The 23,223-nt window shown below is 51.8% G+C and overlaps 2 protein-coding genes and 1 non-coding gene across 7 annotated transcripts in view; 1 reads left to right on the plus strand and 2 right to left on the minus strand.

Moving 5' to 3' along the window:
- Positions 1-374: 374 nt before the first annotated feature.
- Positions 375-12,639, plus strand: KIAA1191 (KIAA1191 ortholog). Of its 4 annotated transcripts, XM_036224249.1 has the most exons (10): positions 376-583; positions 1,677-1,786; positions 2,047-2,133; positions 4,025-4,178; positions 4,419-4,597; positions 7,087-7,213; positions 9,096-9,220; positions 10,906-11,012; positions 11,148-11,290; positions 11,393-12,639. In XM_036224249.1, the coding sequence occupies exons 5-10, from the start codon at positions 4,448-4,450 to the stop codon at positions 11,599-11,601; spliced, it is 861 nt and encodes a 286-aa protein (XP_036080142.1). In that variant the 5' UTR covers positions 376-583; positions 1,677-1,786; positions 2,047-2,133; positions 4,025-4,178; positions 4,419-4,447; the 3' UTR covers positions 11,602-12,639. The 4 variants fall into 4 exon arrangements, with proteins under 4 accessions (XP_016010630.2, XP_036080142.1, XP_016010635.2 ...); XM_016155144.2 differs by lacking the exon at positions 4,025-4,178 and having other exon boundaries at positions 375-583; XM_016155149.2 differs by lacking the exons at positions 2,047-2,133; positions 4,025-4,178.
- SIMC1 (SUMO interacting motifs containing 1) overlaps positions 9,629-23,223 on the minus strand; it is a 35,911-nt gene continuing 22,316 nt past the window's right edge. The window contains exons 8-11 of one of the 2 annotated variants that reach the window (XM_016155143.2): positions 18,828-18,984; positions 18,660-18,744; positions 13,255-13,575; positions 9,629-13,058 (exon numbers count right to left, since the gene is read on the minus strand). In XM_016155143.2, the coding sequence (XP_016010629.2) occupies positions 13,274-13,575; positions 18,660-18,744; positions 18,828-18,984 (544 nt within the window). In that variant the 3' untranslated portion in view covers positions 9,629-13,058; positions 13,255-13,273. Of the gene's footprint in view, positions 13,576-18,659; positions 18,745-18,827; positions 18,985-23,223 lie in introns of both variants that reach the window. The other variant, XM_016155142.2, reaches the window with a different exon arrangement.
- Positions 20,863-20,981, minus strand: LOC118606170. Its single transcript, XR_004952311.1, has one exon. It is a non-coding gene; the product is annotated as a 5S ribosomal RNA (ribosomal RNA).

The following is a 23,223-nucleotide window of genomic DNA, read 5'->3' on the forward strand; positions in this document are numbered from 1 at the left end:
TAGTTAAAATATTCTTTTACTTCCTAAGCTTTGACGCTTTATCGTATTTGTAAACCCTATAGAAAAAAAACGAGCCTGCCTTCAGGATGCGACATTTGAGCTGGCACCTCTTCCAGCATCACTTTCCTTAGTGTAAAAGGAGAATGACATTAGGCCCGCCTCGCCTAGGGGAGGCAGATGGGGTTTGCTCCTTTTTTTACTTCTGTATGAACTACGCCTAACCCAGCTATTTCTGGAAAAGGGTCCCCTCTCTTTTCATCTCTAACTAGCTTACGTGCTGCTAAGATCCTGGGGCCTTTCCGATCATGGACTACAACTCCCAGCATGCTCTGAGGGTTTTTCCGGGCCAAGTCTCGCGGGACATGACGCGATCTTGAGAGGCTTTATCACCGAGGCCGCCGGCCAGCTGGCCGCTGTCGTTTTCTAGTCCGTACCCGAGGCCTTCGGTGTCGCCACGGGTACAGCACCGCTCACACCATGGCTTGGGGCCAGACCGCGCCACAGGTTCTCGGGGGACGTGGGTGCTCGGAGCCCCATTAGTGCCGGAGCTCGGGCTGCAGGCAGCTGCGCGGCGGCGAAACAGGTAACTAGATGGGCCGGGCCTGGCGGTCCCCGGGGCTGCGTCCTCTGCTCATCCTGAGCGGCGCGCCCCTGGCCGCCCACCACAGCCCTGGCCCGGAGCCTCTCCCCTCCCCTTTTCCAGGCTCTTACCTTGGCCGGTCTGCCCTTGCGTCTGTCGCTCCACATTCCGGGGTCCCCAGTGGGCCTTCTTTCTGATGATGCCCCTGCAGCCCAGCCAGGCACTGGGCCTCGTCTGTACTTGATCAAACTGGCCTAGCCCGGGACCCCCGTACTCCTCGCCCTCCCCGTCACCTCTTAAGCCTCCTACTTGCCCTGCCCTCGGGGAACCTTGGGCTCCTGCGCGGCTCCGACCCTCATCTCATTCTTTCCCTGCCTCGTAGGGTGGGACAGGAGGTTGAGTCAGACTCGGCCTTTCAAATCCTGGTGGCCTTGTCTTTTATTATCCCGTGTGGGAGATGCTTGAGGTCTGCGAGGGAGGGGAATGGGAAGTGGGAGTGGAAAGGGATTGTCTGGGTCGGAATGCTCCCTTGATCCAGAGGATGGCTGAACTTTGGATTCTGCGGTACTCTTTAAATGAAGAACTAACTAGCGTGCCTTCTGTGCTCCGTCAGGGTAGGAGAGCAGTGTCGCAAGCTGGAATGCAAGTAATGTGGCTTTCTCAGGGCTTCATTTGAACGCCCCTGTAAAACAGGGGTAGAGCTCCCTGTCTTGCACATGGGCCACTTATCCTGTGATCCTGGACAAATCACTTATCTCCTGACTTAGTTTCCTTGTCATTATTAAATTGGGGATAAATAATGCCTGCTCTGCAGGGTTGCTGCAAGGGTTCAAACACAAAATAAGAGTTGTATAAAACCCCTATAAATATTAGTCAAGTGTTAGCAACAAAGAATGCATTTACCTTGCTGTGGTACCTAGCCCCTTGCTGCGGGTTAAGTTGTTTGGACCATGAGCCCTAGCTTAAACACGAAAACACAAACAAACTTGTAATCCCTCTTGTACGACTGTGTTACGGGGAAAATACCTGACTGCACAGGGAGGTGTTTGGCAGACCGCGAAGGGCTGTACCGATGCGGGTCGTTTGTTCTTCGTAGAACCTCTGGGATGGACGGACTCTTCCTTGGCACCTTGGCTAATGTGCTGCACCTGGACGATGCTCCTCATTAATATCTGCCTCTCAGCATAGTCGTCACATTCCACTCCGGTAAGGTGACCTTTTCGCCAGGTGTATCGTCTTTGTCATGTCATAGGTGTTGACATCAGCCACAGGTGTGGCGAGACCTTTGACTTTATCCTTTTTTTTTTTTTTTTTCCCTTCCATCATGTTTCTTACCCGTTGGCTCTTTTACGTGTGATTCAACCTTGTAAATAAGCCATAAAACTGTGTGTGCCTGTCAAAAGAACAGCATTGGAGCTATTCTTTGGTGTTCACTGTAAGAAAATGCTTTTTGTTATTTTTATTAGGTGGCAGGGACTCAGCTCTGAAATCTATATAGAAAAAGCACCTGGATCCCAGTCTTTCAATGGCTTCGAGACAATCAGAAGTGCCTGGTAAACTTAATTCTTTTTGGTCAAGTCATGTTTTGCCCTTAAACCATATGTCGATGGTTATTCTCTGTTACCAGGAGAGTATTTAGATTTAATGGATTGGCATCATTTAAATATTTCCAGCCAGGGTATGAACCCAAAATCTAACTGAAAAGAGACCAGTCATTTCCCTCAAGGGTGTAATAAATTTATCACTTTTCTAGGGCATCAGATAAGAATTCAGAAGAAATTGGGTTGTTCTCGTAGTATGTACCAAAATGATTAAACTCACTTCGTTTCTTAGGAGATATGGGGGACAGGTGGAATGGAGGTCTAGGCAAAAAGGCGCCAGCCTGGTTTAAAGGCAACGAATTGAACTTGGCCATGAAAATGCTCACAGCAGCATTTAATGAGTCTGGGTCTGTATAGAGCAATCATTTTTGGGTTACTGAAGTCATTGATCCCACCTTGGACTTTTTAGTGGGAAGGGCAGTGATTTTTAATCTAATCTGAATCACTCAATTTTAGATAATCAGTGAAATACAGAGGATAGTGCCTATTTCTCGGGGCTGTGGTAAAGATTAAATATGTGAAAATGTGAGTTAAAAGGTAGTAGTGAATAAGCACATACTGCCCAGAAAATTTCGGGGTCTCTGTTTGTAGGAATGTATATCCTAGTAAATATATTAGCTGACTTCATTTTAAGAAGGCTGTTGGGATGGCACTTGGGAGCCTTTAAGATGTTTTTGAAATTGCTCCCAAATTAACCGGCGTGATCGGCGTCTCCCCGTCTCCCAGTATCGATCCCTCTCCAGTGTCTGACTTCATCAGCTGGTGTTCTAGTTTGTCTTTCGTTGTCGCGTGGTCACCATCAACTCCTGTGTCTGGCCCAGACCTTAGCGTGGCACTCGTCCTGTTAACACCTGTCGCGTGGGGAGCATGGGGCAGTGCCCGTCGCGGGTGACGCTGGCTGAGACGCCTTCTAGCCCCCACCACGCATACCGGTTGGGTGTCGCTTGAGATCTGTGCCTCAGGTTTCTAAGCTGGAGAATGGGAAGGATATCTGCTTTATGAGGATGAGGTAAGATGACGGATGTACTTACTTGGCAAGGAAGAGCACTTGGCAGTTATTATTTGCTCGTGTGTTTGTTTTGAGATAATTCACATACTATGAAATTCATCTATTTAAAATGAATAATTTAGTGGTTTTTACTATACACAAGGTTGTGTGGCAATGACCACTGTCTCATTCCAGAACACGTTCATCACCCTAAAAAGAAAACCTCATACCCACGTGTGGTCACTTTCCACCCCGCAGCGTCTCCCCCAGCTTTGGCAGCCACTGATCCTCATTCTGTTTTTATGGATTTATTAGTAATTATTAATAATAGTAATAATCCTGGTAGCTGCTTGGTCCCTTTGCTGTTTAAACAAAGTGTCTTTGCTGGTTTTGGACTTACTGCCCCTCAAGTCGGTGTCTTGGAGAGTGATTGTATAATTTTAGCAAAAGGCAAATGTCATGCCGAAGGCAGGATCTGGACATTATTAGTTCTGTTATGAAAGGCTTAGTAAACAGAACGAACTCTGCTCCCTAGTCTGGCAGAGCCGAGTGCCCTTGAGGTGGGGTGCCCGCCCCACCGCGGGACATTCCAGTCAGTTCCAGCCGACGGGACTGGCAGGACCAGCTGGCAGGGCTTTCTGAGAGCAGTTTCTGCGCTGGCGATCGGCTCTGTTGTTTGTCATCCAGAACATGTGAAACAAGTGATAACCCTGGACAGCATAGTGTTTTAAATATTTCTTGTTCGTCGCGCTTTGTTTGCCTTGGTGAGGTAGGGAGGCAGAGGATTGGCTGCTGTCCTTATGAACTCGGGCAAATCAGTTCACCTCTAGGACTGTTTTCCTCATCTAAAAACAGGAACAAGAACTTCAAGTCTTCAGTCTTGCATAAGTTGAGAGCGTTGGCATTGCGTAGGGGCAGAGTCCATGGCATAAAGAACACAAGCTTTGAAAGCTCTGAAAGGATTGGGTTTTGACCTTACTGCACTTTGAAGTTGTGTGACCTTGCTCAGGTAAATTTACATTGAACTTCGGTTTTCTAATCCATGTAAGTGGTTTAGGGCTACTAAATGGGTTCAGAGGAGAATCCAAAGAAGGAATTAGCACTACGGATTACCTTTCCTCAAATGGGTTCTGGGTTCGCTATTCCAGAATAGGAGTGTTTCATCAGAGCTTTCCTGCCGACAGGTCAGTTTAGAGCTCTTAGTGTGTTCACCCGCTGAACCCATCCTGAGAGGTGTCTCTGTTCTTAGCTCTTGAGCCCAGTGGGCCTCTGGGCAAGATGTCCCTGCCCATCGGGATGTGCCGCCGGGCATTCAGCTATGATGACGCCCTGGAGGACCCTGCGCCCATGACTCCTCCTCCCGCGGACATGGGCAGCATCCCCTGGAAGCCAGTGATGCCAGAGCGCAAATACCAGCACCTCGCCCAGGTACCTGCCCCCACGGACTGCCCCCCACCCCGGCAAGGCCTGCCCCCTCGCTCTCCTCCACAGCCCCGGGAGCTGCCCCGGGAGCCGAGGCGGCTCCAGGCCGCCGCCAGTCCCTGTATGCGTTTTCCGTGCCTCAGCTGGAGTCGGTGGGCCTTTTTTACTTTTTAATTCAAACTGGAATGGCCACGTCTTCTACCTGAGTCTCCTCTGTCCTTCCCCCTCCTCACCCCACCTCCCAGCGTCAAACGCGGGCTCCTTGGTCTGGCTCTGCGCGATCCCGGGCCGGCCCGCGCGCCTGCACTGGTCCAGCCTTGCGCGTTGCCTCATTTTGAGCGCTTCACAGGGAGTTTGGTGCCTCGAGGTCTGGGCTTCAACTGCTCCATTGCCTGGAGCGTTTACAGCCCGCGTCCTGGCCTCCTACGCCTCCCTGACAAATGGTCCCGATAGGCCGTAGCACAAACATCTCTCCTGTAAGGATTTTCCTCCATCCTCCCAATGAGATGGTCGCCTCTCCCTCTGAGCTGTCCACTGCAGCGTGGGCCTGTCACAGGCCCCGTGTTACCTCGTGACCTTCCATTAGCGTCTTGCAGGCAGGAGCTGTGGCCAGTGTTGAACCCTAGCTTTAGTATCGAGCAGCGGACCTGGCATAAAGCAGGTTCCAGAAAAACACTCGTCCTGAGTGGGGGAAGTCGGCTCTCTCCGACGTCTCACGCGGCCCGCCCCTTGCCGCGGCCGCCTCCCGGGGCCTTCTCTGTGAGGGCCGCCCCCTCCTCCGGCTCCTCGCCCGCCCACGACACCCAGACCGCCACGCGCCGCGTTGCGCCCGCACCTGCTCCCGCGGCCCTTGCGTGCAGTCCAGCTGCACGGGACCGCACCCGCTCGTCGCAGGCGTCACTGCTGCCTGCAGGGACTGTGCCTCTGTCACCTTTGACTCCAGTCACCAAAGATGCGGGAAAGGGGGTACCGTCACCTGAGTAAACTCGGCCTGCCTAGTTCACATGCGGCCATTTAACCTGCAGATGCAGTTTCACTGAACTTTGAGCTGAGGGACAGCTCCGGGCGGGACAGGAAGTCCACAGGCAGACCTGGGTGTGAATCCCCTGATGGTCTACGTGTTGGCAGTGACCTTGGGCAGACAGCTTCGCCCCTGAGCCACAGTTCTCCATCTGAGAGATGGGAATCCTTTTGGTGGAGATGTCGTGGGGGTAAAATAAAGGATTTGACACATACTAGGTGTGTCCCTGACATATCAGGACTCCTGGCTCCCAGCGAAACTGTGACTCAGTAGAGCCGTGTCATTCTTCCTTTCTAATGGGTCCCCCACACCCCTCCCCTTAAGCTCTCAGGACAGGGACCTCCTGTCTACAAAAGCGTCCCCTACAGCCCTGCGGGAAATTCCCGAGGCCCGCCGTCTCATGAGATCTGACCCAGTCAGCTCTCGAGTAGCGAGCATTTTGTGTAAAGGGGACTGGCCGAGCTGGGGGAGCAGGACCCTGGCGGCCTGCCCGCAGCGCCCAGCCGGTGGCCTCGGAGGCGGCGGCAGGGAACGAGCAGGCACGGCGCCTGACAGTGCTTCGCAGGGCCACCGCCCGCCTCACGAGGCACAGACCGGGCCTCCCGTTGGCCCGTGCCCGGCCGGGGCAGCTGACGGCGCTCGAAGGACAGCCCGGCCTGCCGGTCGGCGCCCTCTTGCCTTTGCCCTGACGTCTGCTGCCTTCCGAGGAAGGGGGCGGAGACGCGCGTCTTGCTCCGGCAAGGTCACCGTCGAACAGCACACATCCCGGTTTGTGTGGGGCCACAACCTTCCGCACTGTGCTCCCCGCTTTCTCACTTCCTTCGGCGACGCGGAGGCAAAGAGCGAACCCCGTTCTCGCCTCCCTGCCAGTCCTGAGCGCGGATGACTAGGTGGCGAGCTTGGCTCTCGTGGAACATTGGGAGCCACGTAGACTTAGTATTATTATTTTTTTAAAGATCATTCCTTGAACCTTTAGAACCGTGGTCCTCAAAACGTGGTGGGGGGGGGGCAGCAGCATCAGCACCACCTGGGATTTTGTTAGAGATGTAAATTCGGGAGCCCCACCCAAGCCTACTGAATCCGCTCTGGCCCAGCAGTCTGTGTGACAGGCCCTCTCGGGGATTCTCATGGCCTGGAGGCAGGAGCTGCCTAGTGAATGCCGTGATGGGTTGAGCAAAAGCCAGCCTCGGGCCTGGACGAGGTTGGTGCTTAGCAGAAGGTTGTAGTGTTGTCTTTTGGGACAGATGGGCTGGGAAGGTCCCTCCGAGTTTCAGATTCTGGCTTTCCCACTTGTATAAATTTGAGATGTTCATGTAATGTCTTTATCTCTTGTCACTCTGGATGGTACAAACCCTCCCTTCAGGTAGTTCCTTAGTATCACATTCAAGGGATTTTAGTAGCTTCTTCCCCCAAGGCTGGGTGTGTGATTCCCCAGCTCTGCTCAGTGCCTCCTTGCCTCTCTCCTCTCGAACAGGTGGAGGAAGGAGAGGCCAGTGTCTCCTCCCCTGCCGTGACCCTGTCATCGGCCACTGACAGTACGGACAAAGTCCCCGTGGTGAAGGCTAAAGCGACCCATGTCATCATGAATTCTCTGATCACAAGTAAGCGCTCTGCACCCTCGGAACAGAGTGGAGACGGGGCAGCAAGAGTTTAGGGGTTTCCGCAGGCCCGCCTCGTTAGCCTGTCCGGCACGCGCCTGGCGGGTGTCAGCGTGGCCGCCGAGTCACCAGCACCGGAGCTCCGCTGACGTGGAAGCTTTGTCTCGGTCTCGGTCACGGTCGTGCAGTTCTGCCCGGCCGACAGGGCCTTCATTCCCCGCGTCTGTGCGGCCCGGGGCAAGTTTCTTAGTGAAGGAGACTGGCCAGCAGCTGGAGGGAGGGTTAGATGACCCGGGGCGCGCTCAGTGGCCAGGAGCTGCTGCTGAGGGGGGACACTCGGAGCCATCCGTCACCTGCCTGTTATCATTTTTTAGTTAAATGTCTCAAAGTTGTTCTCCTTCCTGGACCTTGATGCAGGTTTGGTGTGTCAGGCTTCCTTAGTCTGACTGATGTGTGATTTGTAGTCCTAAGGAGACCAGAAGTGAGAGCCTGTATTTCTTTTAGAGCCGTGGTTCTGGAGGGCCCCTCCAGTCGCTGTGGGACACTAACGGTTATTAGACACACAGCTCCGCTTGTCAGCAGCAGCCTCTGCCAGGGACAGGGCATGTAGCGGCACAGTTTCGAAATCGGACGCCCTTGTTTATCTGCTCTCGGGGGCATCAGTTTGTCTTAGGCAGTTCCTGGAAAACTCGCCCAAGAACCAAAAGTCCAGACTCTTACTTGGACTTTCTCTTAATCACATGGAAACACACCGTTTGAATCAGCAACTGCTGCTTGTCCCTTGCAAGCTGGAGCCCATGCTCGGGCAGAGCGAGAGGCCGTCGTTCTGCAGGGCGCCTCTTCCCCATGGAGAGTCGCGTACAGCGCGCAGAAGGTTCTGACTCCCCGAGTGCTCTTGGTACTCTGACACTTACGTGGCTACTCACTTCCCCACACATGCGTGTTGTTTTAGAACTGCAGATGTTGTAGACATGCCTTTTTTTTCAGTTAATACTGCCATGAGCTTTTGATGTCGCTATAATCTTAAAATTTAAAAAAATACCTGCATTTAAAATCTTTGTAATGGGGGGACCGTGATGCATTAAACCCTTTCCTGCCTTTTAAGTTTTTAGTTTTTAGTAGCTGGAAAACATCTTTATATTTATTTTTTTCCCCTCTATGGTTCTATTTCTGATGGAAATAAAGTCCCTCAAAGGGAATGACTAAGTTGTAAAGGAAATAAAATGTCCCTTCGAAGGGAGTGACTTCATAAAGAACATCTGTCATGTGGACCAGTCCACAGGTGTCACATTCCTGTGTGTAGGGGTGTGTTAATGTGTGTGCAGATGAAGCTAAAAGTTCAGCTGTCAGTCATTCCACAGTATAACGACTGATTACGAGCTGAGCCGGTCAGGCTGAACTGGTCAGGCTGAGCTGACGCTGAGTGGCCCGTGGGCCACACCGGGAGAAGCACGTTCGGTAGAGATACTAGCTCGGTAGACCTTGGCTAGCTCAAGGCACGTTCTCTGCGGTTTGGATCCCATTGGTACCTGGGTGCCATCCTGCTGAAATGTGGCCCGCTTCTCTTCGGTGAAGTCTTTGGGTGGGTCTCCTGGGAAACTGTATTTGGAGAACTTCCATTGTTTCCAAATGTCAGCTGGCTTCTCCATGCTGCGTTTCTAAGTACAAAGAGAGTGTCAGTGCTCAAAGAGGAGGAAGACAAGGAGTGTGCCCCTTCGGGAGTGACCTCCTGGCTAGAGGACCTTCGCGCGAGCCCCATCACCACTGCTCTGGGGAGCCCTGCTCAGGTGCTCCGTGTGGCCACCTGCTTCTGGGGCGGGCGGCGGGTACCTGCGTTGTCCTCCGCCAGCCTGCAATGGGAGTGACTGTCGTCTCCTGTTCCCAGAACAGACCCAGGAGAGCATTCAGCGTTTCGAGCAGCAGGCGGGGCTGAGAGAGGCCGGCTACACCCCCCACAAGGGCCTCACTACCGAGGAGACCAAGTACCTGCGGGTGGCAGAGGCGCTCCACGTGAGTCTGCTTCTCGGGGACCTAAAAAAGCCAAACCCTCGTCATGCGTAGTTTGAGATGTGGCTGTGGTTTAGCAGTTGCCAGCTCAGCCGGTTGGGGCTGAGTGACGTGGGGCGACCCGGGCAAGGAACCAGGACTGCCGCCCCCACCCCGCTGCGGTGGCACCGCCTGCTTGTCCGTCACAGAGCCAGGGCGTCTGGCAGGAGGGTGAAGCGAGCTTCTGCACCTAGGCGTGTGACGGGTGTGAGCCCGGTCGGAACAGCGGAGCCGGCGTGGGTCACTTCGTGTCCCAGTGTTCGACCCTGAGGGGGAGAGAGGAGGGTCGGGCAGTCCGGACAGAGGTGACACTTGAGCTGGCAAGGAACGCCATGCTCTGTGTTTGCTCTTTAAAAAAGTTAAAAGCAAATGTAGAATCGGAATGTTTTTGCTCTTTTATTTGTAAAATTGCAATAAATGAAGAATAATTTTTGGTAAGGTTAACGGTGACCAAATAGTTGTATGAATAAAATAATCCCAGACGACTGTTCCAGGGACTACCACTTCATACTTAGTGCTGCAGAGTTTGTGCGGCACTCGCGTTCACTTAACCTTCATCTTCATCCCGTGGGGTGGATACAATTTTTTGTGTTTTATAAACGAAGACCGAGGTCCACGTTCATACGTTTAGCTAGTCACAGCACCTGAACTCAAGTTTCCTGTTGCCCTTTTCTGTCTTGGTCCCCCCGCGCTCCGGCGTTGTCCCTGGAGTGGGGGAGAGGCGGGTGGGAGGGGGCGTGCAGCCGGCGGCCCGTGGGGGGCCGCGCGGGGTCGTCGCCGCCGGTCGCACTTCGTAGTGAGCATCCCAGAGGATGTGTGCACACTGAGTTTAAGAACCAGTGCTGTGGGGAGTCAGGGTGCCAGTTTAAGCTCTCGGACAGCACAGGTGCTTCTAGAGAGGTCCCTGGCACTGACAGCTTCCCAGGATAGGTGCGAGAATTCCTGTTGAGTAATTCCCCGCGTAACAGTAGGATTGACTTTTGCCTGTTACCGTATCTCGGCCTCAGGAACAGAGCATGCGGCTGGCTGAAATGCCAGCTTCCGTAAACCGATGTGTTGAGTGTTTGAGAAAATTTGGTCACGGTTGTTTGTTTGGAATGTAGCTGGGCTAAACGTGGGCACACTGGACGTGGTGCACAGACAGTGCGGGACCGTGATCTAGGCGTGGGAAGTAAATTTGTCTCCCCCCCAGCGGACCGCTGGTCCGTAGTCAGAGGTAGGTGTACAGCGGAGGAAACCCTGAGCCATGGCGACGGCGATGGGAGGGGAGGGTGGGCGTGGGGCAGGCGAGGCGGGGGAGGAGCGGCCTGCTGACCGCGGCAGCAGAGGCAGGGAGGGGACCGGCCAGGCCCCGCGTCCCGGCCCTTCCGCTTGCTGGCTGGGCGAGCGAGGGAGAATTAAAAGCTCTCGTGTGGTGTTCAGTACAGAGATGCGGGAGAGGCACTGCGGGATGAGTGTGGTGTTTTGAGAGAGGGAAGCTAGCACGGCAAGCTCAAGGGAACGTCTGTCCTGTCATCCAAAATCGTTCCGCCTGTTAGCGTTTTCCTTTTGCCCGGACTTGGTGTGAACCGGGGTGTTTCTACCCAAACTCTGCCATTTTGCATTGGCTCCGATTTTTAAAAAGTCTCTCTTCTCACCCACCTGAACAGAAGCTAACATTACAGAGTGGAGAGCGAACGAGAGAAGAGAAACAGCCGGCCTCGGCCCAGTCCAGCCCCGGCGGCACCCCGCACTCTTCCCCTAAGCAGAAGTCCAGGTGAGCCCTTCGCGGGGCCGTGCGGGACAGGCACCTGAGCCTGTGTGCCCAGAGTGAAAGGGGGAGTCGGCGCGAGACACCCCTGGAGGGGCGGGAGGAGGCTGTACTAGGACGAGTCTCATTCTTTCTCTGCAGAGGCTGGTTCCCTTCTGGGCCCCCTGCAGCCTTACCTGGCCCGTACCTTAGCACCATGGATTCTGGAAGTGGGGATAAAGACAGAACCTCGGCAGATAAATGGAGCCTCTTTGGACCGAGGGCCCTCCAGAAGTTCGACTCGGGTAAGGCGGCGCCTTCGGAGAGAGCAGTGTGGCGGGCGTTTTACCGCGTGCTGGGAGCTGCCTCCTGATTTTGAAATCCTTTGCTCTGGTGTATTTTTGCAGGAGGCTTTGCCACCCAGGCCTACAGAGGGGCCCAGAAGCCTTCGCCCATAGATCTGATCCGCACGCAGGCCACCCGAACAGCTGAAGACCCCGCTGCCTTCAAGCCGCCCAAGCTGGACGTCCCAGTGGTGGAAGGCAAGAAACCAGCACCACGCACCCATAACCTCAAACCCCGCGACTTGAATGTGCTCACGCCCACCGGCTTCTAGAGCTCTCTCTCCCAGGGACTCGGGGTAGAGGGTGTCTGGCACCCGTTTCCTTTTTACCTTGGCTCTGACATGAGAGAGGTTTGGGGGCTTTGTCTGTCTTTTAAACCACTTAAACCGAGGCTGGAGCCGGAGACAGAGTGGGTTGTTGAGAAACAGCAGTGTGAAGCGTGTCCTGTGCGGGGGGCCATCGAGTGTCGTGTTAGTTTAGACTGAATACTCCCGGCAGTGAGGTCTGGGGCCTCGTTGCTATGTTCGTGTCATTTAGCCTAGACGAGACTGACCGCTGCTTACTAGGTGAACGCTTGAGTCGCTCCCAGAGCGAGGCCTGGCCCGCTCCACCGCGAGCCGGTGAGCGTGGCCGGCTGCGGCGCACAGGTGTTCGCTGGCCCGCTGGGCGGTGCCGCTCTGCGCTCCAGCCCCGGCAGCCGGGGGACCTGCCGTCTGTTTGAGATCGGGCACGTGCAGAAGCCAGCCGCGGTGAGGACCCTCTCCCTGGGCCCAGGAGGAGCCGCTCTCCGGCGGGGCTGGTCTTCCCTGCGGGGCCTGAGCAAACGTGGGTCCCGCTCGTCCTTTGTAGCACTTGAAAATGAGATTAATTTAACTCCAGTTTGGTTGAAAACTTGCTAAGGGAGTACATTCGGCCTGCTGGTGCAGTGTAGGTAAATGGACTGGAGCTTTTTTAAAGTGAGGAAGGCGGGAACGGCACGTAGGTGATAGCCTTGAGGTTCCCGTGAGGGGCCAGGACGCGAGAGGCGGGAGAATGAGAACACTTTGGCAAGCAGTCGCGCCCCCCAGATTCACTTCCCCAGGGGGGCCTCGTCCTGCATGAGCACGGAGCTCCCTCCTCCCCGTGGGTGTGGTCGGTCTCAAGTCCCGGCGGACTTGGCTTTGGACGGGAGCACGTCCACCGCAGGAGCTGAGCTGGCCTTCGGTAGCGAGGCCCCGCAGCCTCGGACGACCAGACCGTTAACTAACTTATTTGTCTTCTGTTAGGCTTGCACTCTACTTGTTTTGACAATAAAAGTCCGTTCTGCTTTCCAGGGTGGACGACTGTTTTTTTTGCCCTGTTAAGAAGTCACTCCATCCTGCCCACTCACAGTCATGAAGCCCGAGTGTTGAACTTGGTATTTTGAAAAACGATTGCCTCTTTATTATGTCCTTTTAGTGTCGTTCGTATTTGTTTTGTAACACACTCATCTCTTTGTTTCTGACCTCCCCTCCTCTCCCCCATTACATTAGATCTTAATACACTGGCCACAGAGCCAAGTTCGTGGGCAGTACAGCAGGTCTTACATCGACATTTGTGTTCCGTTAGGGAGAAGTGAATACGTCTCTTTTTCGAAACAGGTCGTCAGTACCTTGAGTAACAACATTGATGTCTAGAATGTGTTCAGCAGAGGGATTCTTTTTCACATCTTGAATGGAAATGTGAAACGTATAAGTGCATGTAGTATTACCTGTTTCAAAAAAAGTATAGATAAATAATTTATTAAAAAATATATACACCTTGTATATACTTAAGCCATATTAGAGAATAGGCTAAGATAGGATTATAAAAAGTATTTACTGAAGAGAAAGTTGTTATAACCTACAGATAAATAAGATAGGTTTGGTCCTATAAGATTTCTACTTTTTTCTACATTTAGAACTTCCCAGTAGTCGCAGGTGGAGTTCAGGAGGTATTCTTGGTGTTGAGGGCGTAGAAGGACCTCAGGGGCTGCTTCAGGTCCTGGGGGGAGGGCTCCGCGTCGGGGTTCAAGTCCGCGGCGTAGAAGAGCAGGAGCTTCAGCAGGTGCACTTTGTCTTGGAGCTGGGGGACGAGGGGCTCCCCCAGCATCTGGACCAGGCGGCCGCGGAAGGCCTCGATCTGCTGTTCCACGTCGAGCACCGTGATGTCGTCGCCTTGCTGGGGCTTGGGCTTAATCCGTTTGATGATTAAGTCTTTTCGGTCGATCACTGAGCTCCGTAAGTGCTCTGCAAGAGGGAAAGAGTCAGGTGACTGTGCCGAATGGCTTTTTAGTCCTTTCTCATTTAAGACGATGAAGTCCCACTTTGGTAGGTAGGGTCTGGGCAAAGACTTGATTAATTATGGGGATACAGGGCAAAGGCCACGTGAGGACCCGTGGTCATTCCGTGTTCAAAAGGTCCATGGTTCTTGGTTCTCTCTGGTCCTCAAGCTTTTCATATTAAAAAAAATTTATATTACATTTTAGTTTTTCCCTTTGTTGACTTAAATAGTGAATCTCTATTAAACAATGAAACTATTTAAAATGAACATAACCACTTGAAAAATATTCATGTGAATTTTGGATATCTTCAGGGAGATTAATCCTAAATATGGAAGAATTGCAAAGAAATGTTGAACATTTACTTATTAAATATGTGGGTTTTGGTTTATTGTAGTAATTCCGTTTTAAAGGAACCATTTGGTAGGTATGATAAGATAGACCAAAAGAGTAAATACATTTCTGTTGAGAACAAGGGTTCTTATCATGGGAGAAGGGATTCAGTTATAGAATAGGAGAAGAATTATTATTCTCTGGGAGCCGAAACAGGTATCAGTATTAACTCACATACTTTTTAAAGTGAATGATTTGCCAGCTCTTGCCAGAAAGGGCCTAGAAGCAGACACCCCAGTAGCAATCAGCATACTTAACACTCAGATCTTGGTTTCTTATACTATTCCTCACTCCCCACTGAGAAATGAGAAATTTTGGGTAGAAAAAGCTGATTCCAGGACCATGGCAAGGAAATTACAAGGTGAACCTAGAACACCTTTACATGGAAGTAAGGCAGTGCTTACCAACTGAGGGGGGCGCGTCAAAAGGACGAGGGAGCCAGCCTGAAGGGGGCTCCTGTTGGCCAGTTTGGGGACAGTGTGATCATAAGAAATGACAGAAAACGGATTATAACATTGAATTTTAAAAAGCCCTGAGTCCACAGTTAAAAACAAAGGAGAGGGAGAAGGGAAAGGCCCTTTTTCCAGAAGGCCAGTTAAGAAATGTAATAGAAATGTATAACCAAAGTAACCAACCACCTTTCAATCTAACATAATGATTGATTTAGGTAGGAACCATCAATGGATGCTACATCTTTGAGTGAAAGGCTGAAGAGGATATTCAGTCTCAAAAGTTTTACCCTCCGAATACTGACTAATAAATAAGAACAACGGCGAAGTCTGATAGACACTACCTTAACCAAGTGATCAAACTCAGCGTCACCAGTAACGGGACGTCAGGCGCCCAGGGAGGAAGGAACGTCTCCATCTAGCCATCTAGTCAGTGTCTTTGGCAATAGGATTTACGTGAATCCGATCATGAGGAAATAATTAGACAACCCCAATTATGGGACGTTTTACGACATAACTGGCTTGGGCTCTTCAATAATGTCTGTATTATGAAAGACAAAGGCTGGAGCTGTGCTAGATCAAAGGAGACCAAATAGTTCACCGCCACCACCACCACCACATCACATCATCATCACCATCGTCACCATGGTACCGCATCACCATCGTCGCTATTGGACTCCCCACCCTAGGAAGTCACACTGAGCTCCTGTCTTCTCTGCAGATCTCTTTCTCCATTTCTCTGCACGTGAGTAACGGAGGACCCCTGGGAGTCATCCTTCAGGCTTGGCCACCCAGGTCCTGTCCAACTGATCTTCACGGCTCTGTGGTTCCCTCCTATTCCACCCACACCCTTGGCACCAGACCGTCCGCCCCACATCGGGGAGAGCAACCTGACTGATTGAAAACCACGTCGATGGTCTGTCTTCACTCCTGGAGTCAAGCTGACGTTCCCTAACCTGGCCCGAGGCCCCTCGCGCCCCGTCCTGTCCCTTCCTCCAGCCTCGTCTCTGGCTGTTCTTCCCTTGCTCACTACGTCCCAGTCCTGCTTAGCTTGTTCTGTGTTCCTTGGACTCACTAAGCAACTTCCCGCCTCAGGGACCTTGAACCTACTGTTTTTTCCTTCTGGAAAACTGCCGTCCTATTTGCCAGGCTAACCCCGGAACTTCATATTTCAGCTGAAGGACCACTTCTTCAGAAGGCCTTCCCAGGTCCCTCCAAAAATAGATTCGGTCCTGATACTTTGTGCGCTTGTATTTCCCTTTATAGCATTTAACTGTAACTATGGTACCTGTGGGATTCTTTAAGGGCCATCCCTTCAGTCGGCAGTAAGCCCCAGGAGGGCAGGGGCGGCGTGGGGCTTACCGATGCCCAGCGAGCCAGGCGGAGAGGCAGGCAGGCAGTAAATATCAGTTGCCTGGGGGAATGTCTGCAGTCAGCTGACCTTGCGAGTGCCTGCTTTTCTCCCCTCTGTGGACTGGGCTCACTGCGGGAAGGCTGTGTGTGTGACTCTCCTCGGAGCACACTGATGCTGGACATCCGTGGGCCCATCTGGCTAAGCAGTCCAGCGGAGTGGAATTCAGGAGAGGCGTGCATTTTGTTCATTTACAAACATTACGTTTATGTCCCTAGAATTCATAGTTTCAAGATACGAGGACTATTCACAAGTATCAGGAAACCTGGCGTATAGCAATTTGTGATTTTGCTCATGCTCCAACTTGAGTTGCACACGGCTGTGGAACGGGGGTGGCGGGGTGGGGGGTAGCTGCTCGCAGCCAGAGAGCGGGAGCTCAGCAGCTGGCCCAGCGTCCACACCTCGGAGGCACTGCGCTGCCGTCAGTGGGAACATTTGTAAAATGTGGAGGTTTGGGATACACTTCTGCCCAAGGTCAAGGGTCTAAACAGAAGTGATTTAACCGTGTATACAGTTGAGGACATGGAAATTCCTAAGACTCTCACCCAGTGATTTCATAGAAAAGTCATTCCTTCTAGTGCGTTTTCACTGCACACAGACTTTGGCGACAGGCCTGAGTGACTCCTGGCTCTGCGTTTACTTTTCTCTCGGCCTTTGCTTTCCCGTCTGTAAAAGGGGACGATACCTTCCTGAGGTCAGAGGATGACAGAAACCAGTGTATGTGAATTCACCCAGTCTTTCTTCTCTCCCAACACGCGACAAGGCCAAACCTCATCCCTCGTCCCCCGACTGTCGGGGCCGCACAGTGCAGGCTGCCCGACCTCAGTGCCTTCAACAACGTCCTCAGACCCCTGGAAGAGGCAGAGTCCTCACTGTCAAATACCCACTGACGAGAACACGGAGGGCCATTTCAGGCCACCACAGCTGTGTCTTTTGTAAGACACTGTAGGACACTGTTTCAGAGTACAGTGTTCTTTGTAGGACACTTTTTAAACCTCTGGTTCTAAATATTTTTGTCTCCTCCTTGACTCTTGGTCTCTAAAGAAGCCAGAGAGGATACGAAAGATACAACAGCACTGGGCACAGCCGCTTATTCCGTGTGCTGGTCCGAGGCCTTCCTCACCCTGATTCGAAGCAGAAGGATATTCTGAAATAAAACCCTATCGCCCTTGACCCCAGTGTAGTCCCCGGGAAACAAAACAAATGAACGGCAAGTGTTACAGGTGAACTTGAAACCAAACCAAGCTGCTTTCCCATTAAACGTTCTGCTAGATCGCCAAAAGAAACCGACGTAAACCTCAGTGGGGCCGAGGCTGGGGCTTTGTGCTAAGGACACATACTGTGGACAGTGTGAAAACCGCACAGACTACGCAACCACGTGTCGTGGCCTTGACGGTGCACGTTGTTGAGTTTTAGTGCCGAGAGCCTGCAGCACAGTCTCCTCACAGCCTCCTCCCGGCTGGGCAGAGGTCCACTCCTGCTGACCACTAGCTTTGTCTCACAACCATGTGCAGTCGGCCTTGGCAGGTTACATATCACTGTCCCCACTCGACAGAAGGGAGAAACAGGTCGAGAGACCTGAGGTTAGCTGCCCAACACGGGCCGTGCCGGGACGAGGACTTAAACCCCGGCCTTGTGCCCACGTCTGCAGCAGCTTCCTCAGCTCTGGCCCGCGGGTTTAAGCACTGTCTTACCTCCCCAAGGGCCGGTACGGAGCTAAACCTGCCTCGACAAGGTCACGGCCGGTCACTTTTACATACGCGCCGTTCCGCTTTCCTGCCTGAGAAGGAGCCGCAGACGCTCTGCCTCTCTGCCCCCCAGTGATCCAGTACGGGCTCCCCAAGATCGAGAACATTTACTTTTATAATTATCAAAAGTTAGAAATTTACTATTAACACAATTCTATTTAATCTATTTAAATTTTGCCAATCGTCCCAGTAATGTCCTTTGTAGCTTCTTTCTGATCAACGTCCCCTCTAGGCTCGGGTTTTGCATTTCGTGTTCCTGTGCTGGGGCTTCTTTCTAACGGGGACCAGCTCCTCCGTCCTCCTTCGTTTTTAAGAAATGGGCACTTTTGAAGAGTGCAGGTCAGTTATTCGCAAAAGGGCCCTCAGAACGGGTCTGTCTGACCTTTCTGGTGATTGGATTTAGGTCTGGATTTCTGGCAAGAACAGTACGGGCATCACGTCAACGGGAATGTGCTTTCTTGCCTCTAAAGTTACCGTCTTTCCTCCTGTAATTAACAATCACATCGGTTTTCCCAGGGGCCTCGTTAATCCTTGGCCAGTAAACCATTCTCACTTGAAGCAGCTCCTGCACCATTGTCCTCGTGACTAGCTGTCTCCTGGGTGTTAAGGAGCCTGGCTGTCCCCAGCTTCGCCTATGATTTGAGCAGAGCCACTGACAGACGCTACCTTCCCCCTTGCCACAGATTTGCTCTGTATTTGCACCCTACAGACGGATGCTGACAATGTCTGTGGTCACTGCGTAACTGACCCAACAAAGACATCGCGGTGACGGGCCAGGCCGGCAGTGACCACGTCTCACATCGCGATGACTCCTGCTCACCAGCACGGCCTAATACTTGGGAGGGCCACAGTGTAACCTGCCGTAGCCAGCGTCTGTGAATTCTTCTATTTCACAGCTGTGGTTCCAGCTGCGTCACCCCTGGTTCCTTATAGGTTCAGCCAAGGAACGATGTTTTGTGTGGGTTCGCAAACGAGAACCCTCTGTACCTCCCGTTCATAGCGACCCCCGCCGTCCGCTCCCACACCTCTCGCCGTGAACGGCGCTCCTTACCTCTTAAGACGTGCTGGTAGCTGGATAACAGAAACTGCAGGTGCTCGACCAGCTCATCCCACGTCTGCCACTGCGTTTTATCCGACTGCGGAGACAGCGAAAGCACGCGCTAATCAGTGCCTTCCTCAGGGATCAGGACAGGGGTGTTCGAGGCAGGGACACGCGTACCTGACACTTGAGCAGTGACGTGGAATTGTTCAGAAAATACAGGGCCTGGGCCAGGGACAAGGGCAGGCGGGTGGGCCTCTCGCAGCTGTGCAGGAAGATGATCTCCAGCACTTTGCAGCGCAGAAGGTGGCTCTCCATGGTGGTGAAGAACATCTCCCTACGTGGGGAAGAGGGAGGGGGAGCTAAGCATCACCGCTGCTATTTCGGGGAGCACATCCCACAACTCCCCCGAACACTCCAACGTTTGCCCTAAAACAGAGGCGGCTGAGGAGGAATACGGTGGATGCCTACAAAATCACGAGGCTTGTGGGCGAGGCACAAACAGACCTGTTGATGAACGAACGACTCCTGGCTGGGGGAGTCTTTGACATTTGGAACAGACACGTTTAGGACATGTTAAAAAGAATCGCTTTATATCGTGACTAAGAGAATTACTACCAAGAATAAACGTTTCCGATGTCCGCAGGGTAAATGACAGTGCTGAGCTCAAAAAAGGCGACAGCTGAACAGGGCCGAGAGGTACCAGCCGGAACCTAAAAACAGCGCGGGGCCAGTGTCCCCATGGGGGTGCTGTGGTGCTCTAGCGATACAAGAAGATAGCACATCTGGCCAGGGGACTGGAAGTGGCCCTTTTACGGAGGAGCAGGCACTGGTGGCCGAGGAGGACCAGAGAAGACTCCAGGCAGGAGGCATTTCAATGGAGGGAAAAACAGGTTAAAAACAAAGACATAAAAAATACACAAGTATGGCATTGCAGAGTCTTAAATTCAAGTCTAGGACCTGAGACTCCCTGTGGGACTCTCGCCCTTGACTTTGTCCCTCCAGCGGTGCAGGGCTTGACCAGCAGGGGCGGGCTGGAGCACACGCGGAGGCTTAGAGCAGGGGAGCAGGGGAGCCAGCTGTGCTCTAGGGAGGAGAAGCCGCTCGCTGGGCTGGGCTCCCCAAGCCAGAAGCAACCCACCAGGGGCCTCAGGCCCAGGGCCCCCTGCGAGCTGCCCACAGCTGTCTGCCCGGGGGCTGGTCTGGCAGCGCCTGCCCGTCTGCTACTCGCAGCAGTCCCGTCTGCTACTCGCAGCAGTCCCGGAAGCAGACGGCTCGAGGGCAGAGGAGGCGATGGCAGCAGAGGGACAGGAGGGACAGGACGGCAGGACTTGCCTGTGCCTGGCCAGCCGCAGCGTGCTGCCCCCGCACCCGCCACACCCTGCCCCTGTGCGGCTTTGCAACAACTGGAAAAACAGGGGCCTCTTTGTGCCACTGTCGCTTATAAAAATGAGAAATAACAAACTATCCGGTTTTTTTTTTTAGCCATTTCCCTTTGTTTTTCCACCAGGCACATATATAATTTGTATAAAAGCAAAGTTTAAAAAGCAGAATGAGTATTTTTAAAACTTTGCTTCTTACTATTCAAACTTTTTTAAAAGTATAAAATTTGTGGAAATCCATTTTATCTCTTTAATGTTTGAAAAATCATTTTCTATATCCTCTCTGACAAATTTTCTTCTTTAATGCAAAGAATTCCAAATGATTACAGTTGCGAGATATCCCCTAATTCTTTCAAAGTCTAATTTCTGCTTTGTATTTGGCCTGTTAGTCTCACAGGGCAGTTTTCCTGTTCAATCACTTTTTATTTCAAACTGTATTTTTTCTTTTAATTTTTATTCCAGGGCCTGCATTTGTCCTCATTTGATACTTCACAGATGCCAAACTCAGAGATATATAGAGAACAAGAAAGTAATTTGTAGTGGACACCGTAGGAAATGGAGGTACAATTATCTATAGCAATTCAAATTCAAATTTAAAAAACAAGACATGGAAGGCCAAAGTCCAGATTCAGCCTTAACAGAGTAGCTGGTATTCAATTTACCCTCCTGTCATACACAATTATAAGACTGGACAAAATACATGAAGGAACTATTTTCAGGCATTGGACTAGCTGCTATAAAAGACTTGTCCTTAAGAGAAGGGAAAGAAAGGTGGTGAACTTTAACCTTTACCCCACATTTCTTTTTATTTATGTATTTATTATTATTATTTATGCCTACAACACCTGGACGTCCTAGGTGGTCTCCCATCCAAGTACTAACCAGGCCCGACCCTGCTTAGCTTCCGAGCTCAGACGGGATCGGGCTTGTTCAGGGTGGCATGGCCGTAGACCGTGGACTGTGGCTCCACTGGGACGTGAACCCAGGACCTTCTGCATGTAAAGCAGACGTGCTAACCATTATACTATGGAACCACATCCCCCAAATTTCTTGCTGATGGTATTTTTGAACTAAGCCAGAGGATAGTGTGGGTCCCAAACAGAAAGCGGTGGACTTGCTGGACAGAGTAAACAGAGATTGGAGTTCAGGACGGCTGAGGTGGCTGCAATTTGTGTCAGAGAAGAGGGAGGTTGAGAAATGTGAGTCAGGGGTCCCCTTGGCCCAGGTGCAGGGATTCTGGAGCTCTCCCAGGGCTAAGACCTTGGGGCTTCAATGAGCTGGAGTGAAGGGGTCTCACTACACACCTGGGCTGTCGGCTGAGACCCCAGAAGGACTAAGCCTCAAGACTCCAGCCCTTTGGTGACTCCAGCCCTTACAACCCCTAGAAACAAGCCTCGCTAGGAGAGAGCTAATCGCCAGCAAATCCAATGCCTACCAGAACAGAACTCGACACCCTTTAAAGGAAGACAGCACATTTCAGACTCTCAACAACGCATCACTCGCAATGTCCAGCACATGATTAGAGAAGAGAAAACGCAAGAAAATGTGATCCATAACCAGGAGCAAAATGCCAGAAAAACAGACTAAGAGGTGGCACAGGTGTTAGAATTATTAGACTTTAGAACAGCTGTTACAAATATGTTCGAGGTTAAAAAACCAACCAACCAACCAACACACTAACCAGCCACGGTGTCTGTAGTGAGTGACTAGAAGGGGACTATTGGTGGAGAGAAACGGAAACCGTAAGGGACCTCGTGGGAAGTCTAGCGAAGGCTGCCGGGCCGCAGAGGAGCCACGTCGCCCACACGGTGCTGGTGGGGACGTAAAATGGTGCAGCCGGGAAAACAGTTTGGCAGTTCCTTCAAAAACTAAGCAGGTAACTACTGTCTGAGGCAAAAATTGTACTCTTTGGGATTTATTCCAGAGAAATGGACTAATGGTCACATGAAAGTGTGTACGTGAATGTTCGGAGCAGCTTAATTCACAAAAGTGCCAAAGTGGAAACAACACAGATCTCCTTCAATGGGTAAATGGTTAAATAAATAATAATAATAATAAATCCACAGTACACACACACCATGCAACAAACACTATTCTGCAAAAAAAAAAAAAAGGAATGAACTACCGACTACCGATGCACACAGTAAGCTGATTGGCTCTCCAGAGAATTATGCTGAGTGAAAACAGCCAATCCCAGAGGCTTACACACCGTATGACTCTATTTATACAAAATTCTTGACATGACAAAATAATAAAAATGGAGATCAGATTGGTCAGTGGAAGCCCTTTAAGCTGGCTCCGGCGTCGTCTGCCACGTTCTGAGCCTTTGAACACTTCTCACTCCCGGGCACAAGCTGTTCCGGGCCCGTCTTGCTTACTTCTCCCTGCGTCAGCTCCAGAATCTGCCACTTCTTCACGGAGCTCTGCGTCCTGTTAGCGTAAACCGGGTGGTCGCCAGTCTGCCCCCCTCTGAGAGAGTTTTAAAGTCGGGCCAGGTTTTATTTACATTATTTTTGTCTGTGTTAAGTCTAACTTTGTTCATAGTTACCCATTCCTTAGCTTGCCCATCTCTCGCCAGCATCTGGGCTTCAGCGAATGAAGGCGTGAGACGCTCCTGAGACGGGAGGGGCGAGCGCGGCTCTGCGCATGCGTCCTTCGCCCTGGCCGCCTAACCCACGGCCTCCTTCAGACGCTGAACTTGCGGTTGAGCTGTCCTGGGTTGAAGTTTGGATTCCGAATCTGATTAGCTGGGTAACCCTGGGCTAGTTATTTCATCACTTTTTCTCAGTCATTAAATAGGAATAATGTTATCAAGTTTCATGGAAATATGAGATAATGAATGTGACAATGACTGGCACACTGTAGGGACCTAAGAAATGTCCGTCTTAATCTTAGCGGGGTATTTTAATTAAATCTTCATTACGGTGCCATTTGGCATGACATTTTCTTTTACTAAGAGGAAGCGGACCTGTACGAGAATAGTCTGGCCGATGGCTGGGAGCAGAGCATGGGGTTGAGAAGCAGACAAGGAGCTGACAGAGGGGACTTCCCCAAGGGCCACCACGGCACAGTGGCCCTCTCAAAGGAACTGCCCGCGCCAGCAACTATCCGTGCTTTCGCATTCGCTCCCGTGTTTTCCTTCCTCTGGATTCTAAAATTACTGGTTCAAAGATGGAATCATTAGTTCTAGCCAA

The sequence above is a fragment of the Rousettus aegyptiacus genome, unplaced genomic scaffold (genome assembly GCF_014176215.1).
Source record: "Rousettus aegyptiacus isolate mRouAeg1 unplaced genomic scaffold, mRouAeg1.p scaffold_m13_p_7, whole genome shotgun sequence".
Lineage (NCBI taxonomy): Eukaryota > Metazoa > Chordata > Mammalia > Chiroptera > Pteropodidae > Rousettus > Rousettus aegyptiacus.

Coding starts and splice junctions, on each gene's coding strand:
- KIAA1191 (XM_016155144.2), top strand. CDS start 2,106: ATGGCTTCGAGACAATCAGAAGTGCCTG. Junction 7,214..9,095: donor CATGAATTCTCTGATCACAA/GTAAGCGCTCTG, acceptor TCCTGTTCCCAG/AACAGACCCAGGAGAGCATT. Junction 9,221..10,905: donor GGGTGGCAGAGGCGCTCCAC/GTGAGTCTGCTT, acceptor CCACCTGAACAG/AAGCTAACATTACAGAGTGG.